At 41.4% G+C, this 24,281-nt stretch overlaps 1 protein-coding gene across 1 annotated transcript; it reads right to left on the reverse strand.

The window, feature by feature from the left end:
• Positions 1-1,682: 1,682 nt before the first annotated feature.
• Positions 1,683-22,980, reverse strand: GPR26 (G protein-coupled receptor 26). The gene is made up of 3 exons (XM_083506232.1): positions 21,876-22,980; positions 10,121-10,234; positions 1,683-4,001 (listed from the first exon to the last, which is right to left on the reverse strand). The coding sequence occupies exons 1-3, from the start codon at positions 22,592-22,594 to the stop codon at positions 3,770-3,772; spliced, it is 1,065 nt and encodes a 354-aa protein (XP_083362358.1). The 5' UTR covers positions 22,595-22,980; the 3' UTR covers positions 1,683-3,769.
• Between the last annotated feature and the right edge of the window lie 1,301 nt (positions 22,981-24,281).

Here is a 24,281-nt window from a genome sequence, read left to right on the forward strand (position 1 = left end):
AATAGGCCCTTCTTTGAACCCATGAATTAGGTCCCCACCCCGTGAAATTAAAGGGGCACATTTAACAGCTTTATATGTACAGTGGTATACATACAAGATTCTGAACTGAGGCATTAATAAGCAACAATTCTATCCCAATAAGCTTAACAAAACATAGTATCAGTCATACATCTCCTCCCAGTGTAGGTCACGTTGTTTCAGTGCTGAGGGTCTGGCTGACAAAACCCTATTCTTCCTTTATATTTATCTGTAGACCCCAACCAGAATAAACATTTTCAGGGTTGTGAGCTTGAAAAATAGTTTAGGGGAAGTGTTTCAGCAGTGTTTTGTTTTCCACATGCTATCTTTTCTTAGGTATACATGCAATTCATCAAACATACTAAAACCAAAGCAAAATGTTAGTTTTCTGAAACACAGAAAGTATAGAAACCAGGATCCAGCCTAAGTGATACACTTCTAATGTCATTTTGATTTCACTGGGATATCATTAAATGGGCCCTGAAAGGGCTTCACTTTAGCTGGATCAAAAATTCCCAATATTATTTCTTGAATCTCATATCTTTATTCACTTTTAAGTTTTTCACTATGCCAGATTTGAAGATTTGTAAACCACATCCTAATGTTATAACAGGCAAAGCCTGGGGAAATGATTGGCTTATTTAATGCTATTATCCTTTGATCTTGGTAGCAGACAATTTGGGTGAGTGGCACAAAGGGTAAATTCGAGAAGGAGGAGACGAAGAAGGAGGAAGAGGAGGAGGAAATATGTCTCTCAAGAAATTGTACTGTGGCAGTTTGTTGAAACCAAATAGGTTTTGTAATGTAATCCTATGTATGTCTACAGAGAGGTAAATACAGGACTGGATTCTTCAATTATTATCTGGAACTGACCACAGCAAAAATGATTTGCTCAAAAGTGCTATCCTTGGGCTTTCCCCTACTTCTATATGACTTTCTGGCTTGTACTGAGTGCTATTAATAAGCTACAGCGTCAAAATAATCAGTGAAGCTACTTTTGTATGAATCACTGGAAGATGGCCTTGTAGGTCAAATATATAAAACCATTTAATTATGAAGTGGTAAGTATGCCAAACAAATACTGAAAGAAAAACGGGATTTACATGGTGGAATATCAAATGAACAGTAGGCAGTACTTGTTTTGATTAAATACTAAGTTGGTTGCAAGAGAACATTTAAGAAATCTTGTTACTAGTAACTTTAGCAGTTTAGCATTAGAAGCAACTTATAACACCAATGAAATCAATTATTCAGTTACAACCATCCTCTTACCTACTTTCATTGAAGCTGGAGATATCCCCATGACAGGCTCAGAGATATGAATTCAGTGTACAGTCGGTAATTAATTGAACAGCTTTGAAAGTGACCACAAGAAAACACTTCCATCCACAGAACTGCCATTGTGCTCACAATTCATTTCAAAGGAAGAAGAAGATCATTATGCCATTAAACGGGGCAATTCATGTTTGCAAACGCTTCTTTGAGCACTGCAGTTTGTAGGAGTTGTGGATTGAGGCAACATTTTTCAGATCAGTCTTCAGCAGTTGAACGATGCATTTTGGAGAAAAGAAATTCATAAACGTTCATGGAAATTATTTAGGTGCATCAGTTCAGATCAGGACATTCATATGTACAGTTTGTGTGTGTGTGTGTGTGTGTGTGTGTGCGCGCGTGCACCCACAATGCCACTGAAGAATATACTTAGCATCTCCTTTGAAATCAATTATGGATAAGGAAAAATAGCCCACACAATTGCTGTTTGTCTAATTCTAAGAGAAAATAATTTTCTTCCTTCCAACTCAACACAAAGCATAAAGGCAAATAGCCTTTGACAGAGGAGTCCCTTGTACGCTAATGCTTGAAAAATCAATAGGAAATATGGGTACTAAACAAAAACAGCAGAACTAGAAAATGGAAGGGAAACTCTCTTACAAATCCTATAGCATTTTTGTAGGGTGGGTGTTACTTGCTTCCTTTAAATTAAATTGTCCATCATGGTTACAGAAGGCATAGAAGGTAAACAGAGGCTTTTTTTTAGGCGTAGTGTTTTTATTTCATCTGAGGCCTGACCCAGCCCCTTCTTTATACACACCACTTGGTACACACAGCAATATGTGTACAGGAGTGGGATCAGTAATTAAGGGGATTCTCACACTAAAAGCAAACTATGCACAAGAGGAAAGAGAAGATGGGGCTGATGCCTGAATTATCCCATTTCCTTCTGCATTTCTCGAAACTGAGTTTCTGTTTTAGAAACTAACTTTTAGAAAAGTAATTCCCAGCATTCTTTAGTTTTGGAGTACTGCGTTCACTGGAAACAAAATATTTCCAGAGATTTTTCTAAAAAAAATAAATGTGGCTCTAAGTGTCATACTTATTATTTTTACAACAAGCATTTTTAAAAAAAACACACACAAATAAACTTCTTACGTAAGTCTTTCTTCCTTTAAAAAAAATAGATTTAGCTAATCCTATCCTTATGGCATCTGTGCAAACACTTATATCTAGTTCTGAGCATTGATTAAGGAAACCTATGCAACATTTCTGTACACGTTCTTGAAGCAACCAACCAGGGCGTCACGATCAGACAGGAAACAAAGTTAGCTATTGCATTGTGAAGAGCATTACATTCTAGACTGCCAGCAGCCTACGCAAGCCAGAGCACTGCGGACGTTAGACACTGACACTTTAAATGCAACAACACTTTAGGTATTTTCACAGTCAGAAAACCATTACAACATGGAAACATTTTGGGCAACATGAGACACAGCTTCCTACTGTTTTGTTATAGTTTTGTTAACACACAACTGAGGAGGATCAGAAGTGTCTTGTGAAAAGACTTGTACTCCTTCTGAAAGTATATCCCATTTCCCCCCAAACAGATGCAGACTATGGATTATATCATCTAATCTATTGGTGGTCAACCATTTGAATTGTGGGTCACCAAGACCCATAAGTCTGCAGACTGGAAGCAGTGCAATCAGTAGCTGAAATTAAGAGCCCCCCAGGTGTGTCTCTTTTGATGTATGAAAGCAATTGTTCTGCAGCCTACCACAGGCAAGAGCGTCATTTGACAAATGTAAATGCAGCCATGGCTCAATAGCAGCTTCCTTCTGCACATAGAAAACCAGTGCAAACCTAGAGGGTGTGGATGAAACACCAACAGTGCAATCCTATGTATCACTACTCGGAAGTAAATCCTATTATGTTCAGTGGGACTTACTCCCAGGTAAGTGTGTCTAGGATTGCAGCCTAAGAGTTTTATCTTAACAGGTTTATGTGTAATTAGGTATGTGTGACTAAGTAGAGGCAATCTCAGGAAAAACTAGGAGTGATTGTCTTCACCTGATCACATAGTTGGTATGGTCACAGATGTCAATTTGCTGCCACACATCAAAACTGGCACAAATATTATCCAGTTTTTTGTTTGTTTGGGTGGTGGTGGGGAAATATGTAAACACAATATCTTATCGTTATCCATATCTAAACCCCCTTGAGGTTAGAATGTTGCTTTTTCCACACATTTTGTGAAATTGGTGGGGATCTTTGCAAACAAGATACTATCAGTACTAAAGATATCAGTACTAAAAGGCAGCCAACTTTGCTATGAAATTCGTTACCTAAGTTGCTGAAGACTTAAAAGGCAGGCTTTCCAAAATATTGTCAGCTGATCATCCTAATGGCACCAGCTATTGTTCCTCGACTGTTCCAGTATTAGGCTACATTGAATAAATAGTTTAACCTCAGCTCTTCAATCAGTTGCTTGCAAAATGTTTCGACTCTGTGATTCACTTGTGAGGGCTGATGAATTTATTGAGCTCCTTTTCAGCATCTTGTTTATTATGTCCTTCCATGTCTTCTTGTACTGGTGTCGTAACAAAGAGTACACAAAGGGATCTGAAACAGCTTTGCTATAAGCCAGACACTTGGAAATAACTCCCCAGTGTGCGTTGATGGGGACTATGGATGATAATTCTACCAGTCTGTCAAGAAAAGAGTAAATATGATTGTCAGATAAACATATCAAGGACTAGAACCTCCTAATTAGACCAAAATTCAAACATTCTATTCCCACCAGCATTAAAGCCTCTGAGAATACTACAATTGTCCATAGTTATTGCTTGTTCACAGCATCTGATATATAATAATAATAATAATAATAATAATAATAATAATAATAATAATAATATACTACTTATACCCCGTCCATCTGGTTGGGCCTCTCCAGCCACTCTGGGCGGCTTCCAAGACAATATGAAAATCACAATAAAAGATCAAACATCAAAAATTTCCCTAAACAAGGCTGCCTTCATATGTCTTCTATAAGTCAGATAGTTGTTTATTTCCTTGACATCTGATGGCAGGGCGTTCCACAGGGAGGGTGCTGATACTGACAAAGCCCTTTGCCTGGTTCCCTGTAACATCACTTCTCTCAGGGAGGGAACCACCAGAAGGGCCTCGGAGCTGGACCTGAATGATGGGGGTGGAGATGCTCCTTCAGATATACTGGGCCAAGGCTATTTTGGGGTTTAAGGGTCAGCACCAACACTTTGAATTGTGCTTGGAAACATACTGGGAGCCAATGTAGGTCTTTATATGGTCTCAGCGGCTGCTCCCAGTCACCCGTCTAGCTAAATTGCTTCTGAAAATACAGGAGACACCCCCAAAGTGGTGCCCTCTGGATGCTTTGGACTACAATTCCCTTAATCCCTGACTATTTGCCATACTGTCTGGGTTTTGATGGGACTCAACAACTGGAGGACATGAGGTTGTGATGTAGAGGTTCCCACTTAGTTAACTTGACTGTATATGTACAGATACAAAAACCACCCATACTTTTATATCTGAATACCTATATCACCAACATGATATAGTTAGCACATACAAACAAATTGTGCTTATTGTCTCTGTATCTACTCAAGTACACAATTGCAGAGGAAAACCATACTAGGGACTGGCCATTTTAAGGGAGATAGTTGCAGCCATCTCTATAAATGTACCTTTCCTTATTTCAAGAAAACGATTATCCAGAGAAATGGGTATAGCTAACTCAATTGCATTTGAAATAATTCCCATGTGAAGGAGCACATTTATTATTCATTTAAAATATGCTGCTTATCTTTGTAAAACCAAGACAGCTTCAGTTAATTAAAACAAGATACTAAAAACATATAATAAAAATGAGACTAAAACAAAACAATTTCTGTTGGAGATGGGGAAAAAAAGTTTTTGCTTGTCTCTAAAAAGGCAAGCTAGCATGAAGAGCAGTGAATTTCAGAAATGGTATTTTGAAACTGGTAATCCATATGCAATTTTCAGGATTGGATTCAGGACCTGTGGGGAAGCAGGTATTTGAAACCCCCCACCTCCTAATACTTCCTGAAAAATCCCCATAGCAATGTTGTCTCTGTGAACATATATATGTCACTCAAGGAATAATTCTGAGGACCCTCTGAACTGGACAATGTTCTCTCTCCTGGGCTGACCTAGTGAATTGCTGGAGTGTGCACTTGCCTACATAAACTACAGTGGCCAGATACAAACAAGGACAGGGTTCTGCTGTTTTAATAGTTTGTATGGCAAGGTCCGCCTGTTAAATTCCTTCCTCTTCACAAGCATTTAAGGGGTGGGAGCATGATGCTTTCCCCCTTATCTTGTCATCTTAATATAAACTGAGAGTGGGGAGGAGAGATGAAAACAGGACACTTTTGAACCCTTGTGGATCCTTCCCCCCCATAGATGTTGCACCTGTGAAGGGAAGAGTCATGCCCTAGGTCAGGGGTCTGCAACCTGTGGCTCCGGAGCCGCATGTGGCTCTTTTACACCTTTGCTGTGGCTCCGGGGTGGGTACTAGTGAGGGGAGGAGGCACATTGTGCGCCCGACACTCCCCACTGTGGCGGGCGCTGTACTGGCTGTGACGTCGCATGGGGGCGGTGCGTGCGTTAGTCACCTTCCCGCCCGCTGTCAGATCGGGCAGTAAGGTAAGAAACAATATATGCAGTGTTATATTTGTTTTAAATGTCGCAATGGTTTTGTGGCTCCCAGTTTTTTTTCTTCGGAAACGGGTCTAAGTGGCTCTTTTTGTCTTAAAGGTTGCAGACCCCTGCCCTAGGTGAACACTAGTCCCCTTGCACACCATTACTGCTAGTGAAGAGGTAAATCAGAATGGACGCAGGAGCTGAGCTTATTTATAGGCACTGTTACCCAAGGGGAACATTTGAAGGTAATGGTATACTATTGATTTTAAAGTGAACAATTAGTTCCACTTTCTTATAATTACTTTCTGTCAGGTTCCAGATGGGATTTTTCTGTCATATGCTATGAGTGCCACTCTTGTGTGTAAGATCTCCATTAAGAAACATTTCAATTTATGCAGGCCATTCTGTGGTTTTTTTTTTTCTAGAAAGGCTTTCACTGAATAGGTTAAGGAAGTCACAATGTAGGAAAAAGCATAATTCATCCTCTCATTGCTATCTGAATACTTTCCCTGCTCAAAAGGTAGAGTTATTGATATTCTGATGGAAGTTGATGAAAGCTCTGTGAATACCCTGAAACACTAAGATGCAAAGTGGTTTATATCTTACTTGCTATCAATCAATGTTATGAATTCCAACTAACCTTTTATAAAAGAACATCGAGAAGAAATGGCCTTCAAAGGGGAGGGGGAGTTTAGACACTTATTACTACATTTCCTTGAGTGCCCTTCCTTTCCCCTCAAATGTTCATACCATACAACACTTGGAAATACAACTGATAATGTTTTTATTTTTAAATTGTGTCTGTGTCTTATATCCCACTGGATATAATTTATATATTTGCACTCTAATTGAGATAATTAGCTGTACATGCACAAGCATATGCTCATGGACTTAAATTAGATGCTTATCCAAATGCAGGTGTCATTTCCGGAACCAGGCACAGTGTGCCCAGGCCATCAGGATGGGGAGAGGGAATGAGAAATAATGACAAGGGATCACAAGCATGGGATCAAAATGGCCCCAACATTGTTGATTACAGATATCAGTAGGTTTTGGCATAAGCATTGGGTTTATATCCTGAACCAGCTAACCCACTTGTTGGGTGATTTCCCTTCAGGGTCAATACCTATGGTGCTAATCAATTCTGGGTAATCTCTCTGGAACGCAAATTTGGGGAGTTCTATGGCTCATTAGCCCATGTCTGGGCATTTGGACAGAATCCATCCCCCTGGACTCTTTTAACCGGGTATCCTGAAACTGATGAAACGGGGGTTAATGAAATGGGGCTGAATGAAGCCAGGTTTGGGGAGGCTTCTCCCAGGTCTGCCCTGACCATCCCACCCCTAAACTTGCCTGCAGTTGGGCAATTAAAATTTTAAAGTTTCACGGTGGGGCCTGCCCTCCCATGTGGCCAATGGAGGAGTTTCCTGGGCTGTAAACTCTTGTGAGGGCAAGCAGATGCCGCTTGACATACCTGCGGCCACACTGGGCCACAACAGACACACACACACACACACACACACACACACACACTTGTTGGAACTGGTAAGCAGGCTTTATTCACCCTACATTGTTTTCAGTCGGGTGTATGTTCAGATGCATATCAAAATGCACATTTCCATCCATATTCTGATGCAATTGATCCTGTATGACTCCAGCTGAATGACTCCAGTTGAATTGTGAAATATCCCTATTTTCCCCATACATCCATACAAACAGTTTTTAAAGCAGTTTTTCAGCTAATAGTAGTTTTGGGGCAGGTTCATTGCTCAGTGGCAGAGAATCTGCCTAGCATGCAGAAGGTTTAAAGTTTAGTCCCTGGCATCTCCAGGTAGGGCTTTTAAAAAATGCTTTTTTAAAAAAAAAACATTTTGAAAAATACATTGAAATCGCCATAACTCACCATGGCCATCTAGTGTCACATTTGTATGCTGCAGTTTACAACACACTTAAAATGTTTATTTGCAGCTGTATAGCTGAGTCCTCAGTTCTGGCACCTCTCAGGTGACCGCCATTTCCATTATAAGAGAACAAGGGAGGCATTGATGGTGAGTTCCGGCACCTCTTTTTCTAGAAAAATGGCACTGCATATATGTATTGGATTTCACTACCAGTAACACTACCTAGTTTGTAAAATCAGTAGCAACTTACATGTAAACTTAAAGGTGGCTGACATTTAATGAACACTTATTTAATAAGCACTTATAACACTGACATTTAACAATGGATTGCACTGGGGGGGCGGCAGTCTTTCACGCTAGAATCAATGGACCTTGAATGTGGACATATTAAGCATATATTGAGTCAGACTGTGAGTTCATCTAACTCAGCATTGTCTATACTGCTTATACTGACTATCAGTGGCTGTTTAGGGTCTCAGACAAGGGTCCAACCTGAAGATATCAAGGATTGAATCTAGGTCCTCTTGGGTACAAAGCATTATTATTTATTAAATTGTTTATTAAAAGTGTTAGCTGCTTTATCTTGCCCAAGGCAACCCAAAGCGCTTTCAACCAGACAAGCACATGCTGCATTGCTGAACTGCATCCCCCCTCCAAGTATTTGATTTTTATTTAATAAGCACTTCTGAGTATCCATCCACTAAAAAAAAAAATATGGACGTGGAAGAAAGGTGAGTGACAAGCTTCCTACAGTCTTGACTTTTATCAGGGCACTGAACATTGCTGTTAATCCCACTCCAAGTTTAATGGGTGCCAAGATATTATCATTTTTTCCATGAAGCGCTTGGTCAAAAATAAATCAACACATTCCAAATGTTCAGAGAAGCTAACACAGCCTTTTAGCTCATTCCCTCTTATGTTGCTTCTGAAGCACAGTAATCCACATTTCAATAATTCATTTCCACCAGGCCAGTTTTGAGTGAGGTTTATAAATGCAGAGGTTGTCCCCCCCTTTTTTTTTGCTTCTTGTCTGCAACATAGCAACAAAGCAGGGGTTTCTGTGAACCTCTCTGATACTGGATGCAAAAATGTTCATAAGTCAATAAGGAATGTCATAATATCTATTATTTATTTATTTTACAATTGCCATTCAAAATTAACATTGTTGTGCATCTTCTAGCACTTATTAATCAGGAATAAGCTTTGAACAGCAATACTGGTTTGTAGCTCCAGGTCTGAAAAACTGTGATATGACCTGTTTGTGATAAACCTTTCTCATAAGACTGATGCATCTTAAGAATATGGAGAGGCAACCTCAAATGTTATTCCACAATGGCTTCTAAATGTTGGGGTGGTGTGCAAAAAAAGGGGTATCACCAGTTATAGCTGAAGGGGGCCAAGAAACATTGTGGAAGAGAGTAGATACAGTAAATGACAAAATTCAAAGGGCTCTTGGATATTATCGAAATTAAATTGCCCAAACAGTCTTTTCTGTGCATGGGTGTTTTTTTAAAGAAAAATGTGTTGGGATTACATTTTTCTACCTCATAGTAATCAGATACCGTGGGTTCTGAATGAAAACCCATGCAGTAAGCTCTTCTCCTATTCAGTATATTCTCTTGCATTAGCACTCCTATTAAGCTTTCTATCCATCCATCATACACTGTGGATTCTGTCACTACTAAGGGCATTTGGGGCTGTTTTTGTACTTTGGCAAAACTTGGAGTTTCTTTAAACTGATGATATCTCCCCCTTATGCATGGAGGATACCATTTTGATAATAAGGACCAGGACTCAGAAAATGCTGGCAGTCCCTTCATTCAAATGCTCGCTGTAAACTTGGCACATCTGTGTACATTAATTTAAAGGAGCCACCATGTGTTCCAGAACATCTGCTCTGCATCGTACAGTGCAACATACCCACTGAAATGTGCGGACAACATTCTGAATTCTATGTGATCTTCTTTGATGAGAGTCTAACTGTATTCTCCTTAATCCATATCAAAGACTTTCCCACTGGGATGCTGGATTTGCTCCCTTCCACTAACAAATCTTTGGCCACAGTGGAGACCATAAAATGCAGGTGCCTAAGATGGCAACGCTTCTCAGCACAGTGGAAAATGCTTAGCATAATTTTGACAAGCAGAAGTTTAATCGTCTGCTGATACAAATAACAGGAGTGCGCTGCGGATGGATATGAGAAAAGACGAGCTTAAACCTACCTTGTGATTACATATGGTGCAAAGCAGAGTATAAAAGTGCCAATAAATGTACTGATCTTTTTGGTTGCTCGTTGTCTCCGCCTCTTCTGTTCTTCTAGGCATCGCTCTCTTACGCTGTTTTTTGACATAAAAACATGAAAGCAAATTATCATTTCAAATGGCATTTCATCACCTTGACTTAGAAGCCAAGCTCAGGCGTTTGCCTGAAGAGGCACAACAACAAAGAGCGCTGACACAGTAAAAGGGGCTGAGGGGGAGCAAAGTAGCCTTTTCGGGAGCCCACGTACTCACATGGCCTTGCTGAGTCAGGGGTGGGGAAAACCAAGCCTGAAAGCTGACTATAACCCTCCAGACTTCTCTGTCTCATCCTTGGAATTCTTCCCAAGCCACACCATTCATTGGCCCTGCTTGGTGCCCCAAATGTGTTTGCCTTTCTGGAATGTGTCCTTGAACTCTGATAATGCCTCTTGCTGGCCTGCATGGGGGAAAGGTTGGGGTGTGCAGGTGTGTGTAGAAGACATGCCTGTAAGCATAGTAGAGGGCTCCTCCATAAGCAGCCCAAGGGGAGGAATAGCTATAGCATGCCCCACCCTGGATCCTTGCCTTGCACCACGCCAGGGCTCAGTGCTGGGTTATTCACATGGAGGGGGGCTGGGGACCTCCCTGACAGAGTGTCATTCCATTAGCAATGGCTGGTGGAATGAGGAACAGGATCCTCGCCCTACTGCCATGCCAACTCTCCACCATAGTCATAAAGATTTGGCCTGATTTTTACCCAACCCTGCATCCCACCTTAGTTATTTCACTGGGCCACAGATTGTGCCTGCCTGGGCAATCTGCCTTTGTGATGGATTGGGGCCTAACGTTGCCAACTACTATGGCAAGTAGCCTCTTGGATTTGTAGTGAAATTATCATTTGCTTTAGATTAGAGGAATTCAATGCTCTTTTAAAATGTGACACTCAGCTGAGACATAGAAAATGCATTGATACAAGCCCTTCTGTAGAATTCTGTAGGTTGGGGAATTTTTTTGCCTAACTCAAATAGGAGAATCTTTTGAGCAGTAACATATTCATCTCTTAATATATAAAGCAATGCTTTCAAACTATACCTTTTCAATAAGCAGGCTTCTAGTAAGTAAACTGAACATTTGACATACTAACAAAAAGATCATATTTTGGAACATTATTAATACATTCTTATAGTTGTAATTCAATTAACAACATAGGTGAAAGAGTTTTGAAATCTGAATCTGATGTAACTCAAAGAATTTCAGCCGGGGAGCTCAAGATCCAGATAGAAGGATGCCACAAGAAGTTTGGCACTGGGCATTGCAAAGTGGACTTTCAAAATTAACTTAGGTTAATCCAGCAGAAAATGTATCTAAATTCAGTACTGGTGACAAGAGATGCTTCCTTCCTAGGGCTAGTAACTTCTTTAATTGGTATGAGGGGGAATTGGCATACCCTCCAAGTGTCCTTATTTTCCAGGGACAATCCCGGAATCATGAAAGGCATCCTGGCTTCTGATTTGACCATGGAATGTCCCTGTTCCCCCTGCCAGTGCCACCTCCAAGCTCAAGGAAGAGGACGAGCCAGTAGCAGCAGAAGTGGCAGCTACAAGCTGCCCACCTTCTCTCTTAGACAGCTCATAGGACCGAAGGAATGGGGTGTGGTGGGGGCGGGTCACCCCAGGTGTCACCACTGAGGGGGGTGACAAAATGACCGGCAGCACTCACCACGGGTCCTGCAGCGCACCCAAGCCATGCGTCTCTCCTGGGAGTGGTCCAGTGGCTTGGGCACCAGCAGGCTCCGTGCTGCCCCAAACGGTCCACCCGCTGACTCCCCCTCAGCTGTAGGGTAGCTGGGAGGAGGCAGGCAGACTCCTTGGAGGCCCTGCAGGGTGTACTGCCCGGCTGGCCCCGCCCCTGGGCGCAGGGCACGCATGCCGCCCCAGGCGCCCGATCGGCTTGCTCTGCTGCTGGCCGGCTCTGAGGTGTAGGCAGAGAGCAGGCTTGCCCTGGGCAGGAAGAAAGGGGAGTGTAGCACAAGGGGTCTTTATTTATTCATCTATTTGTTTTTTAAAAAAATCCTTTGTAAACTTTCCCCTTTCTAAAATGTATTTATTGGTATGTGTTTTTCCTTTTGTAAATCTACCATAGGATAAAATAAAATAAAAATCAGGATTAAGGGGTTTTCTCAGGATGGTGTGTTGTTTCCCATTGGTGTGGTGATGGTAGAAATGCTCTGTAAGGCGGGGGAGAGGAAAAATGGGGGGTTGAGGAGGGTCAGTTGCAGGAATGAGGGAGAAATGTCCCTATTTTCATCCGAGGAATGTTGGAGGATATGCAATGATGGTACCTTTGCATCGAGGGAAAGGGATAAATCGATCTGGCCTACATACTGTGGTTCTCCTCCCCTCATCTCATGACTGCTATTTAAAAAATAAAAACATGCACTTTAAAAACTTAGACACATTTAACGTCACATAAATTTTGGCCTTAACACAAAGTATTGAATGAGGTTTAGGGTTAAAGATGTGGAGACCATAACCCCAACCAGTTGTATTTTGTGGTGTCCTTGCCTACATGCTTGCTTTGCAGTCTGCAAAATTTGAACCTTTATCCAGCTCCCCTCAGGCTGTCATACATAGCTGGAAGGCTGTGGCCAGGTTGATAGGTTAGAAATTGCACAGGCCTGACAAAAGAAGAGACTTGGCTGTGAGCAGAGCACTGTGAATTTTGAATACTTAAATAATAAATGATCATATATTATTGTGCTGTCCAAATGAACTGGGTTTTTTAATGCTTTCATTTAATTTTTCTGTCAATCATTGCTAAATGAACACTACCATGTCTGACTTCTTTCTTTGGGATGTTATTTGAAAAGCCATGAGGGGCAAAAACACCTTGGAAATTGAATAGTGTATATGATTTCTATGTTGCTACATTTGGTGCAGGAATATTGAATATACATGGCATGCAATTGGCCTGAGGTGGTCCAGAGTTGAGCCAATTCTGGGCTGTTTTCAGCCATGTGAAAAGCTATTAGGGTCTTAAAATAGCCACGATGTCCTGATAAAACACTTGGCTGAAATCAGTGCTATTTCTGTACGCAGAGTAGAAAGGTAGCTGAAGAGAAACAAGCCTTTTAGTTCAGGTTGCGTTTGACATTTAAATAGGGTTAAATGCAACTCTTTAAATCAGTCACACGTATTACATTAGTCATTTCTTTAGGTGTGATGTCATAATAGATTGCTGCCCCTGAGCTGCTCCTTTCAGAATTGGATCTCAGTACATTTTGAGTAGGTTTGCAGGAAGACTGTGGACACTTGCAACATATGTCTGGGCAATGTGTAGGGCCAAAATCTTACTCCGCTGATTAAATCAAGAAATGTCTACATGACTGATGATGCACATTGGTGATGCACATTGATGGAAAGAGGTAGAAAAATATATATGCTATGCTTATTATTCCCAAGCCAGTCTCCATGCAATAGATAATTTAACAGATCACATTTTGCCTGATTGACATAGCTTTTCTTGGAATGAGCTGCAACAGACTTGTTAATTTTGGGTAAATTATGAATGCTTGGGCCAGGTTTAAGAGCAGATGACCCAGGCGTTATCTGTTTCAGAATATGACTCCTGTAAACATGTATATATTGGCATGCTCCTGAAAGGGACATACCTGCACAGACGATTTGGTTCGCTATTTACTATTTTGTCCATGCTGTGCTTCAAAGCAAATGTGTGCCTACAATATTGACTGGGCGGTTCATATAGGATATAGTGGTTCATATCCTGAGGAATCTGAGCATAGATCTTGCCAAGCTGCCTTATTTGCAAGTATCTTGCCCGTGCAATGGGCTCATGGGGAAAATAGCTGTCCCATGAGCCCTTGCAAAAGGAAGGGAAAGACTATATAAGGCTGCTTCCTCTGGTGCTCGGGGCCATGTTGCCTTGAGAGCTTCCCACCCACCTCCCCTTGGGCTAGAGCCTTCCCAGAACAAGGTTCTGCACTGGCCAACTCCACAGGAACATGGGTGGCGCTGTGGGTTAAACCACAGAGCCTAGGACTTGCTGATCAGAAGGTTGGCGGTTCGAATCCCCGCAACGGGGTGAGCTCCCATTGCTTGGTCCCTGCTCCTGCCCACCTAGCAGTTCAAAAGCACGTCAAAGTGCAAGTAGATAAATAGGTGGGAAGGTAAATGGAGTTTCCATGCGCTGCTCTGGTTCGCCAGAAGCGGCTTAGTCATGCTGGCCACATGACCCAGAAGCCGTACGCCGGCTCCCTCGGCCAATAAAGCGAGATGAGCAACACAACCCCAGAGTCGGTCACACCTGGACCTAATGGTCAGGGGTCCCTTTGCCTTTACCTTTGGCAAGGTTCAGCACTGGCCAACTCCAATGGAACAGGTTTGGTGCGGTGCAAGCCTAGCGGACCCATCAATGTGGGGTTTGTGGAATGATGAACCAATCCTGGCCTCAATGCCATGCCAACCTATGCCTGATCCAGCAGACTTATGACTTCTTATGGGAAAGACCAGAGATTGCATGATCTCCAATGCACTTCCAGTGAGTGCAGCAGCTCCCATCTCTACACCAGCAGAACGCTGTGAAAGTGCCCGCAACTAACTCCAAGCAGCCGCACAGATCAGGGGTTAGGGTTGTTCTGCACCTCTCTAAAGAGCGATTTCATTTTTTCCTGCATCTCCTTGAATGCTAGCCTTGAAATCTATGCTGCGTAAATGTGCATAGACTTCATAGACTTCCCTTTTTAGGCCTGGAATAGATTAAGATGCTATCATCTCTTGGACCAATAGGTTTGTGTAACAAAAATAAAACGAACCTTTGAGATGGCCACAGATTTCTTTTTTTCTGTCTAAAATAGGAAGTACAAAATGCAGAAGAGCTGTTGTGGCAGCTGAGGTCACTTGGCTGGCAGGAGCACACTGAAAACTCCGATAAATGAAGTTAGTTCAAGCAGGAGGTTACAAGATCATGGCAATTAGCATCCATGTTTTGCTCCTTAGACTGGCTAGAGAACATAATCTTGTTAATATGTGACATTTCTTTCCTTTTGCTCTGCTCAAGCTGCACAAAATGCCTGTATTTTGGCAGTGCCGTAAACATAACTAGAAAAAGAAAAAGAAAACCACACAAGTGTTAATTGGATAGCCAAGTCTTTGCAGGTCTTTTCCTTGCAAGGACTCTTAGCAGCCGGGCATAACATGTTTAAATATTGTGCAATTGGCTTCAACACCCAGTTAGAACTACTGTAATGTGCTCTCTGTGGGCCTGCCCTTTAAGACAGCTTGTAAACTGCTGGTGGAAAGCAAGACAAGGCTCCTGTGCCTTTCATAGTTGCGTAGCACAAAGAATTTCATCAGGTGTAATGAAAGTGCCTTGTTGAACAAAAGTGAGTGTCTACATGGTAAAGTCTGCATGTGGCTGCTGTGTCTTCAGCTAGCTTTTATGTATGAGAGATTGTTTAACACAGGAACCACACCCATGAAGGCTTTCATGGGTGCCTCTGGGCAAGTGCCTCAGACCCAGGACTCAGCTACACAGCAGCAAATACAACGTCTTAGATGTGTTGTAAAGTGCAGTGTACAAATGTGACACTAGATGGCAAAAGTGAGCTATGGAAAATTCAATGTATTTTTCAAAACGTTTTTTAAAAAAGCATTTTCACAGCGTTCAGATCAACTGTTAGTTCTCTGTTTCATATCATGAATGAATATAGTTCTCTGTCTTCTGGTAAAACTAAATCCTCAACTTCTCATTTGGCCAGCTAGAAAGTTCATTCGCAGGAGTAATTGCTTCTGTTTCATGAACTACTTCTATCAAGAAAATTCTGAGTTTCGTACACAGCTCTAGCATTACATCTTCAGCATAAATTCTCTGGGCACCTAATGAAGTTTTATAAAGTAATCTTTACAGCTGCATTGGAACTATTTTTGCTTGTTTATACATATGGATTATTTTGTTTGCTTGCTTGCTTGCTTATTATTTATTATTATACTTACATATAGATTATTTATTTATTTACTTTTGGTATGGAACTGTTTTTAATTGTTTCTATACTTTTCTTGTTTTGTAACAGTTTTACTTCATTATTTCTTTTATAATGATATATTTTATTTTTGTAACCTGCTCTGGGATCTTATGGTTAAGGATGGTAAGAAATTAAATAAATAAATAAATAAATAAATAAATAAATAAGAATGCAGGAACATAACAAGAACCTGCTGCATCAGTCCAAAGACCCATTTAGTCCAGCACTCTGTTCTTACTGTGACCACCCAAGATATCCATGGGAAGAAGCTTTCAGGTAACAGACTTTCCCAACCCTATACAGACACATCACGAAATTGAACCTAGGATCTATTCATAAGCAAAGCATGTCCTCTACTATTGAGCCACAGCCCTTTTCTGAAGCTCGCTGCTTTTCAACATTACCCAAGTTCTTTTCCAGACATATTGGAAGAGCCCAGGATCTTTTATCCTTGAACCATTCTGAAGGCTTGGAAACGCTATCTCCTGCTTTCTTCCATTCTTTCTACCCACCCCTAAGTTGTTCCCTTAGCATTGGGGTACAAAGCATCTGCAGGGGCAAAATAAGAGGGTAGGTAAAGTCTAGCTCAAACAATTTCTCCCGCTTAGATTTATTTGAAAAAAGAAGAAAGAAAATGCAAAATCTAACAGATTAGCCAAATTGAGTTACTCCATAAGAGAGAGAGAGAGTGTGTGTGTGTGTGTGTGTGTGTGTGTGTGATGGCAGATGGAAACAAATTCCATGGGAAGTAGATGCCCACCACTCATGGAGGACCCTCACAAGTGGGCTTCTCCACACCGTCAGATTTTGCTCAGATGCAAATCTAATAGATTCAAACTATTGCTTTATTTAAATACCGCAGAACTTCTACTGTTCAAAACCATGTTTATCTGAATTCATGGTGTTCCTTATGTATAATCCTTATAATTAGCTGTCTATACAGTTCTGTGTCTGCATGTTCCTGTGAAATCAAAGCTCCCGTTTGAACAAACTTTAGATAGTGTTATTGAACGCCTCCCAAATCATATGGAGAAGGAAGTCTGCATTATACTGCAAAATGTCAATGATCCAATCCATCCTTTGCAAAACCTAAATCCATAAGGGTTTTTTTATTTCTCAGTTATCTCATTTATATACTTTGTTCTCACTTCCCTTCGAGGTGTGGACCGAAAATGTGCCCAAGAGGCATGGAAATGCTGTGAAATATGATTGGTTATGAAAAACATATGGATTTCAATGGCATTTATGCCACCACATAACAAAAAAGGTTAGTCCTACTGATCAGCTTTGATTTAAGCTTCATTACGTGGGGGGGGGGCTGGAAGGTGAAGACAACTAATGCTTTTTCTGGGGGTACACATACCCCTAAACATTTTGTGAATCTAAGTTTGGCCTCATTGAGGAGCAATATTTCAATATGAGTAGGAAAATGAGAGTACCCCTAAACTTTTTTTAAAAAAGAAAAAAAAGCACTGGAGACAACCCAAGTCCATTTAAACCCCACCTGTCCAAACTTGCTAGCTCGATGAAGTGAGTATTGGAAAGCAAAAATAAGGGCATAATCATCTAAGACTTGTGTACGTGGGCCCATACACACTGATGAGCACTGTGGCTTAGTTGACTTTTATACAGTGTGGGCTATGGAGTCATGCATTCAGAGGACAACTAACCTGCTTATCCTTAATGTGATCACTAAAGACCCCATGCTATGGCTGAGGAAGACCATAAGTAAGGCTTCACTCATCTGGTGCCTTCTATATGTTTTGGACTCCAACACCCATCAGCCCCAACCAGCGTGGCCACTGGGCAGGGATGATGGGATTTGTAGTCCCTAATGTCTGATGGGCACTAGGCTGGAAAGGGTTGATATAGGAGTTTTTGATAGGGTGATGCTGTCGAGCTTAGCTGCAAATCTACAAGTGAGAGAGATCTGAGTTTGGAAAGTCAGAAGGATCAGTTTTCTTCCATTTCCCTCTGATCATAAACCAAAGAGTGGGAGACAGAAGTGTTGAGTGAACCTAGATCTGCCTGAGTCCTTCCATATGCCTCCCAGTCATACTGAACGGAACTCCTTTGACCATTCCAATTTAAGGCGCCATAAGGCATCTTCCTACTTAACATTGCTCAACTGCCGGTTGCTGCATAGCCCTAAACAAAAGGCTTGTAAATGACTTTGCACCATGATGTACAACCAATTCTGGAGCCGGGGCAGGGGGAGACATATCCTGACATCTGGCATAACATCATTCATTCTGGCTGCACAAATTTGCTCAATGTTTCCTTTATAAAAACGACTTTTGGGAAGGATTTACAACTTACCTTAGGTGGTATGCAGGGAGTCTGGTATTACAGAAAGACTATAATTAAGGACATTTACGGTGATATAGTGCATATTAGCCTCCCATATAAACAAGAGAAGGAATATAAAATTTATAACACCTGGAATTAACCATGGTTACCAGAAGTCACACTTTGAGCTGAATGCTACACTTCAAAAATAAACTCCCATTATCCATGTAAAAATAAGATCCACTAGGAAATTAGCATAAGGAATGATTTGGTTTTTCATAGACTTGATTATTTATCACTTTGCCCTATCCATTTGCTGTTTTGATACTGACTGGTCACAGAACACCCAGTTTTATTTTCAAGCTAAATGAAATATATGTCAAATATCAGTGAATGTATTTGATATATATTCGATATCAGCTCTTTAAAAAGTACAATCTGATATGCATTTACTAAAACATAAGCTCCTCTCTTCATCTAGTGCAGCCAGAGGGGGCAGGTTTTAGAAGCTTACACTTCTACTTTAGACTAGCTGCACCTATGTGCTATTTCTGAATCCAGGCAAATTGCAGTTTGTCCTATGGTTAGTTGAAACATGCTATTGTCCTGATTTAAATTGGCAACTGCTTTTAGCCACAGTGAAGACAGGTGCTCATATTAATTTGTAGCTTTCATTCCCTCTCCCTCAGTGAGGCTAATAGTGATTTAAACTGGAGAAATGACCCTGAAGGGATGGATACAACTACCCCCTGCTGTGCTACAGCGTTTCTATCTCACCTCTGCCCTTTTAAGCCCCCACAGCTATTTCCAAGTAAATTTGAATCCATTCACTGGTCTGCAATGCCATGCATAGATGGGCCATAAGATATTGGGATATGGATAAAGCAACTCCCAGTTTGCATCTCATCTCTGTCACAAACTCACTACAGTGGTACCTCGGGTTACAGACAGCTCGGGTTACAGACACTTCAGGTTACAGACTATGCTAACCTGGAAGTAGTACCTCGGGTTGAGAACTTTACCTCAGGATGAGAATAGAAATCGTGCGGCGGCGGCGCAACGGCAGTGGGAGGCCCCATTAGCTAAAGTGGTACCTCAGGTTAAGAATGGTTTCAGGTTAAGAACAGACCTCGAGAACAAATTAAGTTCTTAACAGAGGTACCACTGTACACAGACTTAGGTAAACCATCGCCACGCAACCAGGGGATATAGGGGTGATTATGCTGGTCTGCCTTACTAGGCTGATATTAAGGTTATGAAGTAATGTTTTGAAGACTTTTGAGCTCTAAAGTGTTATGTGAATACTATTACCTTCTATTTCTTTCATCTGACTGTGCACTTTTTTCCTTTTTTTCCCTTTCTTGAGACCACACTGATTCCATTATTAATATTATTTTTATATATGAACATGAAGAATCCTGCTAGATCAGATCAAAAGCCTCTCTGGTTCAGCATTCTGTTTCTTACAGATGCCAACCAGATGCCCTCCAGTAGCCCAAAGTTGAAAATGAGCACAGTTGCTCTCTGCGCACTCCTGATTACCAGCTCCTGGTATCCAGAGACATGATAATATAGCCATTACGACTAGTAGCCCTTGGTAGCTTTATCCTCCAACAATTTGCTAAATCCCCCTTTAAAGCAAATCTAAGTTAGTGGACTTGCCTACTTCATGTGATAGTTTAACCATGTGCTAGTTGAAGAAGTACTTCCATCTGTCCATGCCAAATCTCCCATAATTCTTGTTCAGTGGATGACTCTGGGTTCTAGTATTATGAAATAAGGATAAATACTTATCTCTATTCACTTTCTCTATACCTTCACTGTATACTTTTCAACGCCTGCTGAAGAAATTCTTATTTAGGCAAGCTTATTCAGATGTTTCAAAAGTTTGTATGAGCTTATTTTTTTAAAAAAGACTACTGTATTCTGGTTTCAACTTTCTGTATGCTTCAAATTATGGCTGTATTCTTTTTTAGTGATAGTTTTATTGTTTCAACTTATTGCGCACTGCTTTGAGGGGTTTTTTTTTGTACAATCAAGTGGTATGTAAATTTTATGAAATAAAAAGAAAAGAAAATAGCATGCAAAATTATATATATTCCCATCAAGTCCTTGCCTCCCCGCCTCCTCTCCCTTGACCAGCTGCTATTACTCACAGTGAAGGGAAAAGATAGGCAGCTACATTACTTTGTTCCTGTCTTCCACAGGTTCTAAATGATCGAAATTTAACTCAGCCTTTTTAGGAAGCCACCACACCGCATTACTATTGCCTCATCAATGTATAGATACAGAGAGGGAGGTGGGGGAGACAGAGAGAAAAATTATGAGTAGCTGCGTAGCTGGGACCTTCATTAAACCCATCTCTCTTTCCTATATTCTTCCGGTGAGGTTTCCCCCCCCACCCCCCACATCCATGCATTCCCACTCACACCAGAATCCTTTTTTCTCCCTGTCACTTCTCCCTTCTTTTTTCTCCCCCAACTGAAAATCTCAACAAACTCATTGTACCTTCATCTCCCACAAGCAAAATCTACTCTAGCAAAGTCAGTCAGATGACATTCCACCTGTCAAATCTTCTCACATCTGATATCTAAACCTCCACTACAAAGATCCCCTGGTTATATTTCTTCTTCATTCTCTGTGACATTCCCTTTTGTACCTCCCCCTAGTTATCCCTCCCCATCCTAGTCATTGCTTGCTTCCTCTCCCCTCCCTTGTCTTGAGACTCCCATACCTAGAAAATATGGGTTGATTTAAGGTCTCTCGAACAAGTCTCAAGTCTCCTTTGCTTGTCAGTACTAATTTGAATCTCAATGCTATTTTGGATGTATTTGTACCTAGTTGGTTGCTCATGCTTCTTTTGGAAATATTATTTCTCTGGGCATCCTTCCTTCAAGGAAAATAAAGTTATTGACTCCAAAGTGACATTCACAAAGTCACAGAAAGCAGAATGGTATTCAGTGTGCTATCTCCCCACTGCAGTTTTAAGGAACACAAGGAATTTCAGCCTGAACCAGTTCATCAAACACCCATGGACGTTACTGATTAACTTTAATGAACAGGCATGATGAATCTGTTCATGGTAAGTGAAAACAGCAAAGATTCAAGCACACTACCTGAAAGGACATGTATGCACATGCAAACCTTTTGATTCCACTATAGCCCTCAAACACAGCCAAGGATTCCTAGATGACATATTTTGCTCTTTGCAGGATATAATTGGCAATTAATTTTGTAGCTACAAGGAGACCTGAGAATATAAGCATGCAGATTAGAATTAGGCAAGTGCTACATTAAAAAAATAATAATTACAGATGGATGGCAATTGAGTCTGATAATAATCTTCCCTCTCCGCAGGTATCCTCAGAAGTGTGCCCTTGGCAGTCAAGGACACAGGTATCTCCTTACCTGGGATGGATGTCCACCAGCAGCACGAGGGTCTGCATAGTGATCACGTCAATCCTTTTACAGTGAAAGCGTGCCACCTTCAGCACTTTTAGATATGTGAAACACAAGACTACGAGGGAGAGGAGGAAGCTGAGAGAATGAAAGACCCCTGTGAAAACCACAAACTGTGTCCTGTCCTCCAGTTTCTTGTTGGAGAGGGTGCAGGAGGCATAAAGGTGATGGAAACCCACCCAAGAAAGAGAAGTTGCCACTATAGGAAAAGACACTGAATGCAACCAGGTATAGCTCAGTATGAGAGCAGCATCTTTGTAACGCATCTTGGAATGGTAGTTGAGAGGAAACACCACCGCTATCCACCTGTCTATGCTTAGAGCTGCCATGCTCAGCATGGAGCTGGTGGTCAAGAAAGTCTCTAAAAAGCCCACGATGTGGCAGAGCTGGTCTCCTCCAGGCGGCTTCTTGTAAATGATCCCAGCCAGGGTCAGGGGCATGTTCAAAACAGTCATCAACAAGTTGCAGAAGGTCAGGTTGAGGATAAACAATCCTGGGACTTGCTTGCGGATATCTGCGCTGTACAGAAAGCAGATCAGCACCAGCACGTTGGACAGCAGTGAGACAAGGATGAGTACCACAATCAAGAAAGCCAGGATCACTTCCCAAATGTTCATGGTGCCTCCATTCACAGGAGGAACATTTCCAAAACTGCACCCAGCTGGCATCCAGAAAACATGGTGTGAGGCACTCTCACACCCTCCTCCTCCTCCCCAGCCTGCTCACACTCCTGCATGCCCTCAGTATTTTTAGAAGAGCTGCAGTTTTTTCCTCTCTGCTGCTGCTGCTGCTACTGCTGCTGCTTCTTTCCACGTCAACGCTTTTTAGAGACATGCACAAAAAGCATTGGGAATGCCTATCAAACTATGAGGAGGGTTTTAAAAAATATGTATCTCAGCAGCACCAAGTCACAATCTCCTTCTAAAGAAAGCAGGATGTTCACAGGAGCAGTTCGTCCGAGATCCCTGATTATTGGTCCTAACGCTTCCCAGCAATTCAACCAGTGTATTTATTCTCTTTACCTCTTTTCCTCTGTCTCTCTCTTGCTCTCTCCACGCTCTCTCTCTCCCCCTCCCACCTACACGCTTCCAGGCTGACTAACCTGCTTTTATGATCACAGATAAATCCCCCATTAATGGATTAAAGCATGCACACTGCTGGTGATTTGCTGGTGTGATTGACATACCAGCTTCCTTTCCCTTTCCCCCTTTGCATCCCTCAGATGATATCCCCCTGATATCTGGGGATCTTGGAAGTCTGAAAAAAAAAATCCCACCCATCCATTTGATATCTTTAGCAGTTACTTTTCAAACAACAGATGCTAAAGCCCCATGTTTCAGCCTTTTTTATATTTTAAAAAATATATTTCAGTGCATCCTTAACAGAAATGATTCTTCTTTTATTTATCTTGACTAGCTTGGCTCCGGAGGATGGTGTTATTTTATCTTATTCATTTATGTTTACAGGATTTCTATTATGTGAATTTGAAAGTTTTCTCAGACTCCTTTAGAGAATGAAAGAAAGAAAACATAAATATTCAGAGAATAATATACTTTCTTTGTAACTCCCCAGCCCAGTCCAAAGTCTGAAATAAAGAGAATTCATTTACAGTCCTCTTAAAGACATGCAGATTAATATGTATTTGCTTTATGTGCACGTATGAATGGTTTCACAGAAATCAGCATCTTTTGTGAAGGACTGTGGTTATGGAGGAGATAAAAGAACGTCATGTTTGAGGGAAGAGAAGAAAAGGAAGATACAAGTGCATAAGGTGAGGGGGACATCAAAACATTGGGGAAGGAAAGAGGATATAGGGTTGCTTTCTAGCCTCCACCACCCACACTTCTGGAAGTCCTGTTGAAAGTCCCCTGTTGACTCACACTCTAGTAAATACTTTGTGGTCCATAACATTTTTTGCAGCCACAAGGAACTAGCATCTTGATTTTTAAAAACTCGCAGATTCCAGATTTTGCAACTTTCTTCAGGTATCTGTGCTATTGGACAAGACTTCAGTTCCTATTAATGAACTGGTTTGGGGGTGGAAATGCTGGATGCCTCCTCCAGTTCATAATGGTTTTAAACATTCAGAATTTCAAAGGAGTAAATTATGTGTACATTGTCTAGTTTCTTCTCCCAAAATCACCAGCCTACATTGAAAGTTGGAGCTCTCTACTTGAAACAGGTGCCTGCCAATTAACTATCCCTGAATCATATTCAGGTTTGTCTCATATCGCATTGTGTGGCAGAGCTTCGTTTTTGAGCAAAGCAGAGCAGTAAATTCTCCAGATCCACCTGAATCTAAATATCCTCCCTGTTTTCCACGGTTGTGCAGAGACAGGTGTGGAGAGATAGGCC

This window comes from Podarcis liolepis (genome assembly GCF_965112155.1).
Source record: "Podarcis liolepis genome assembly, chromosome: 5".
Lineage (NCBI taxonomy): Eukaryota > Metazoa > Chordata > Lepidosauria > Squamata > Lacertidae > Podarcis > Podarcis liolepis.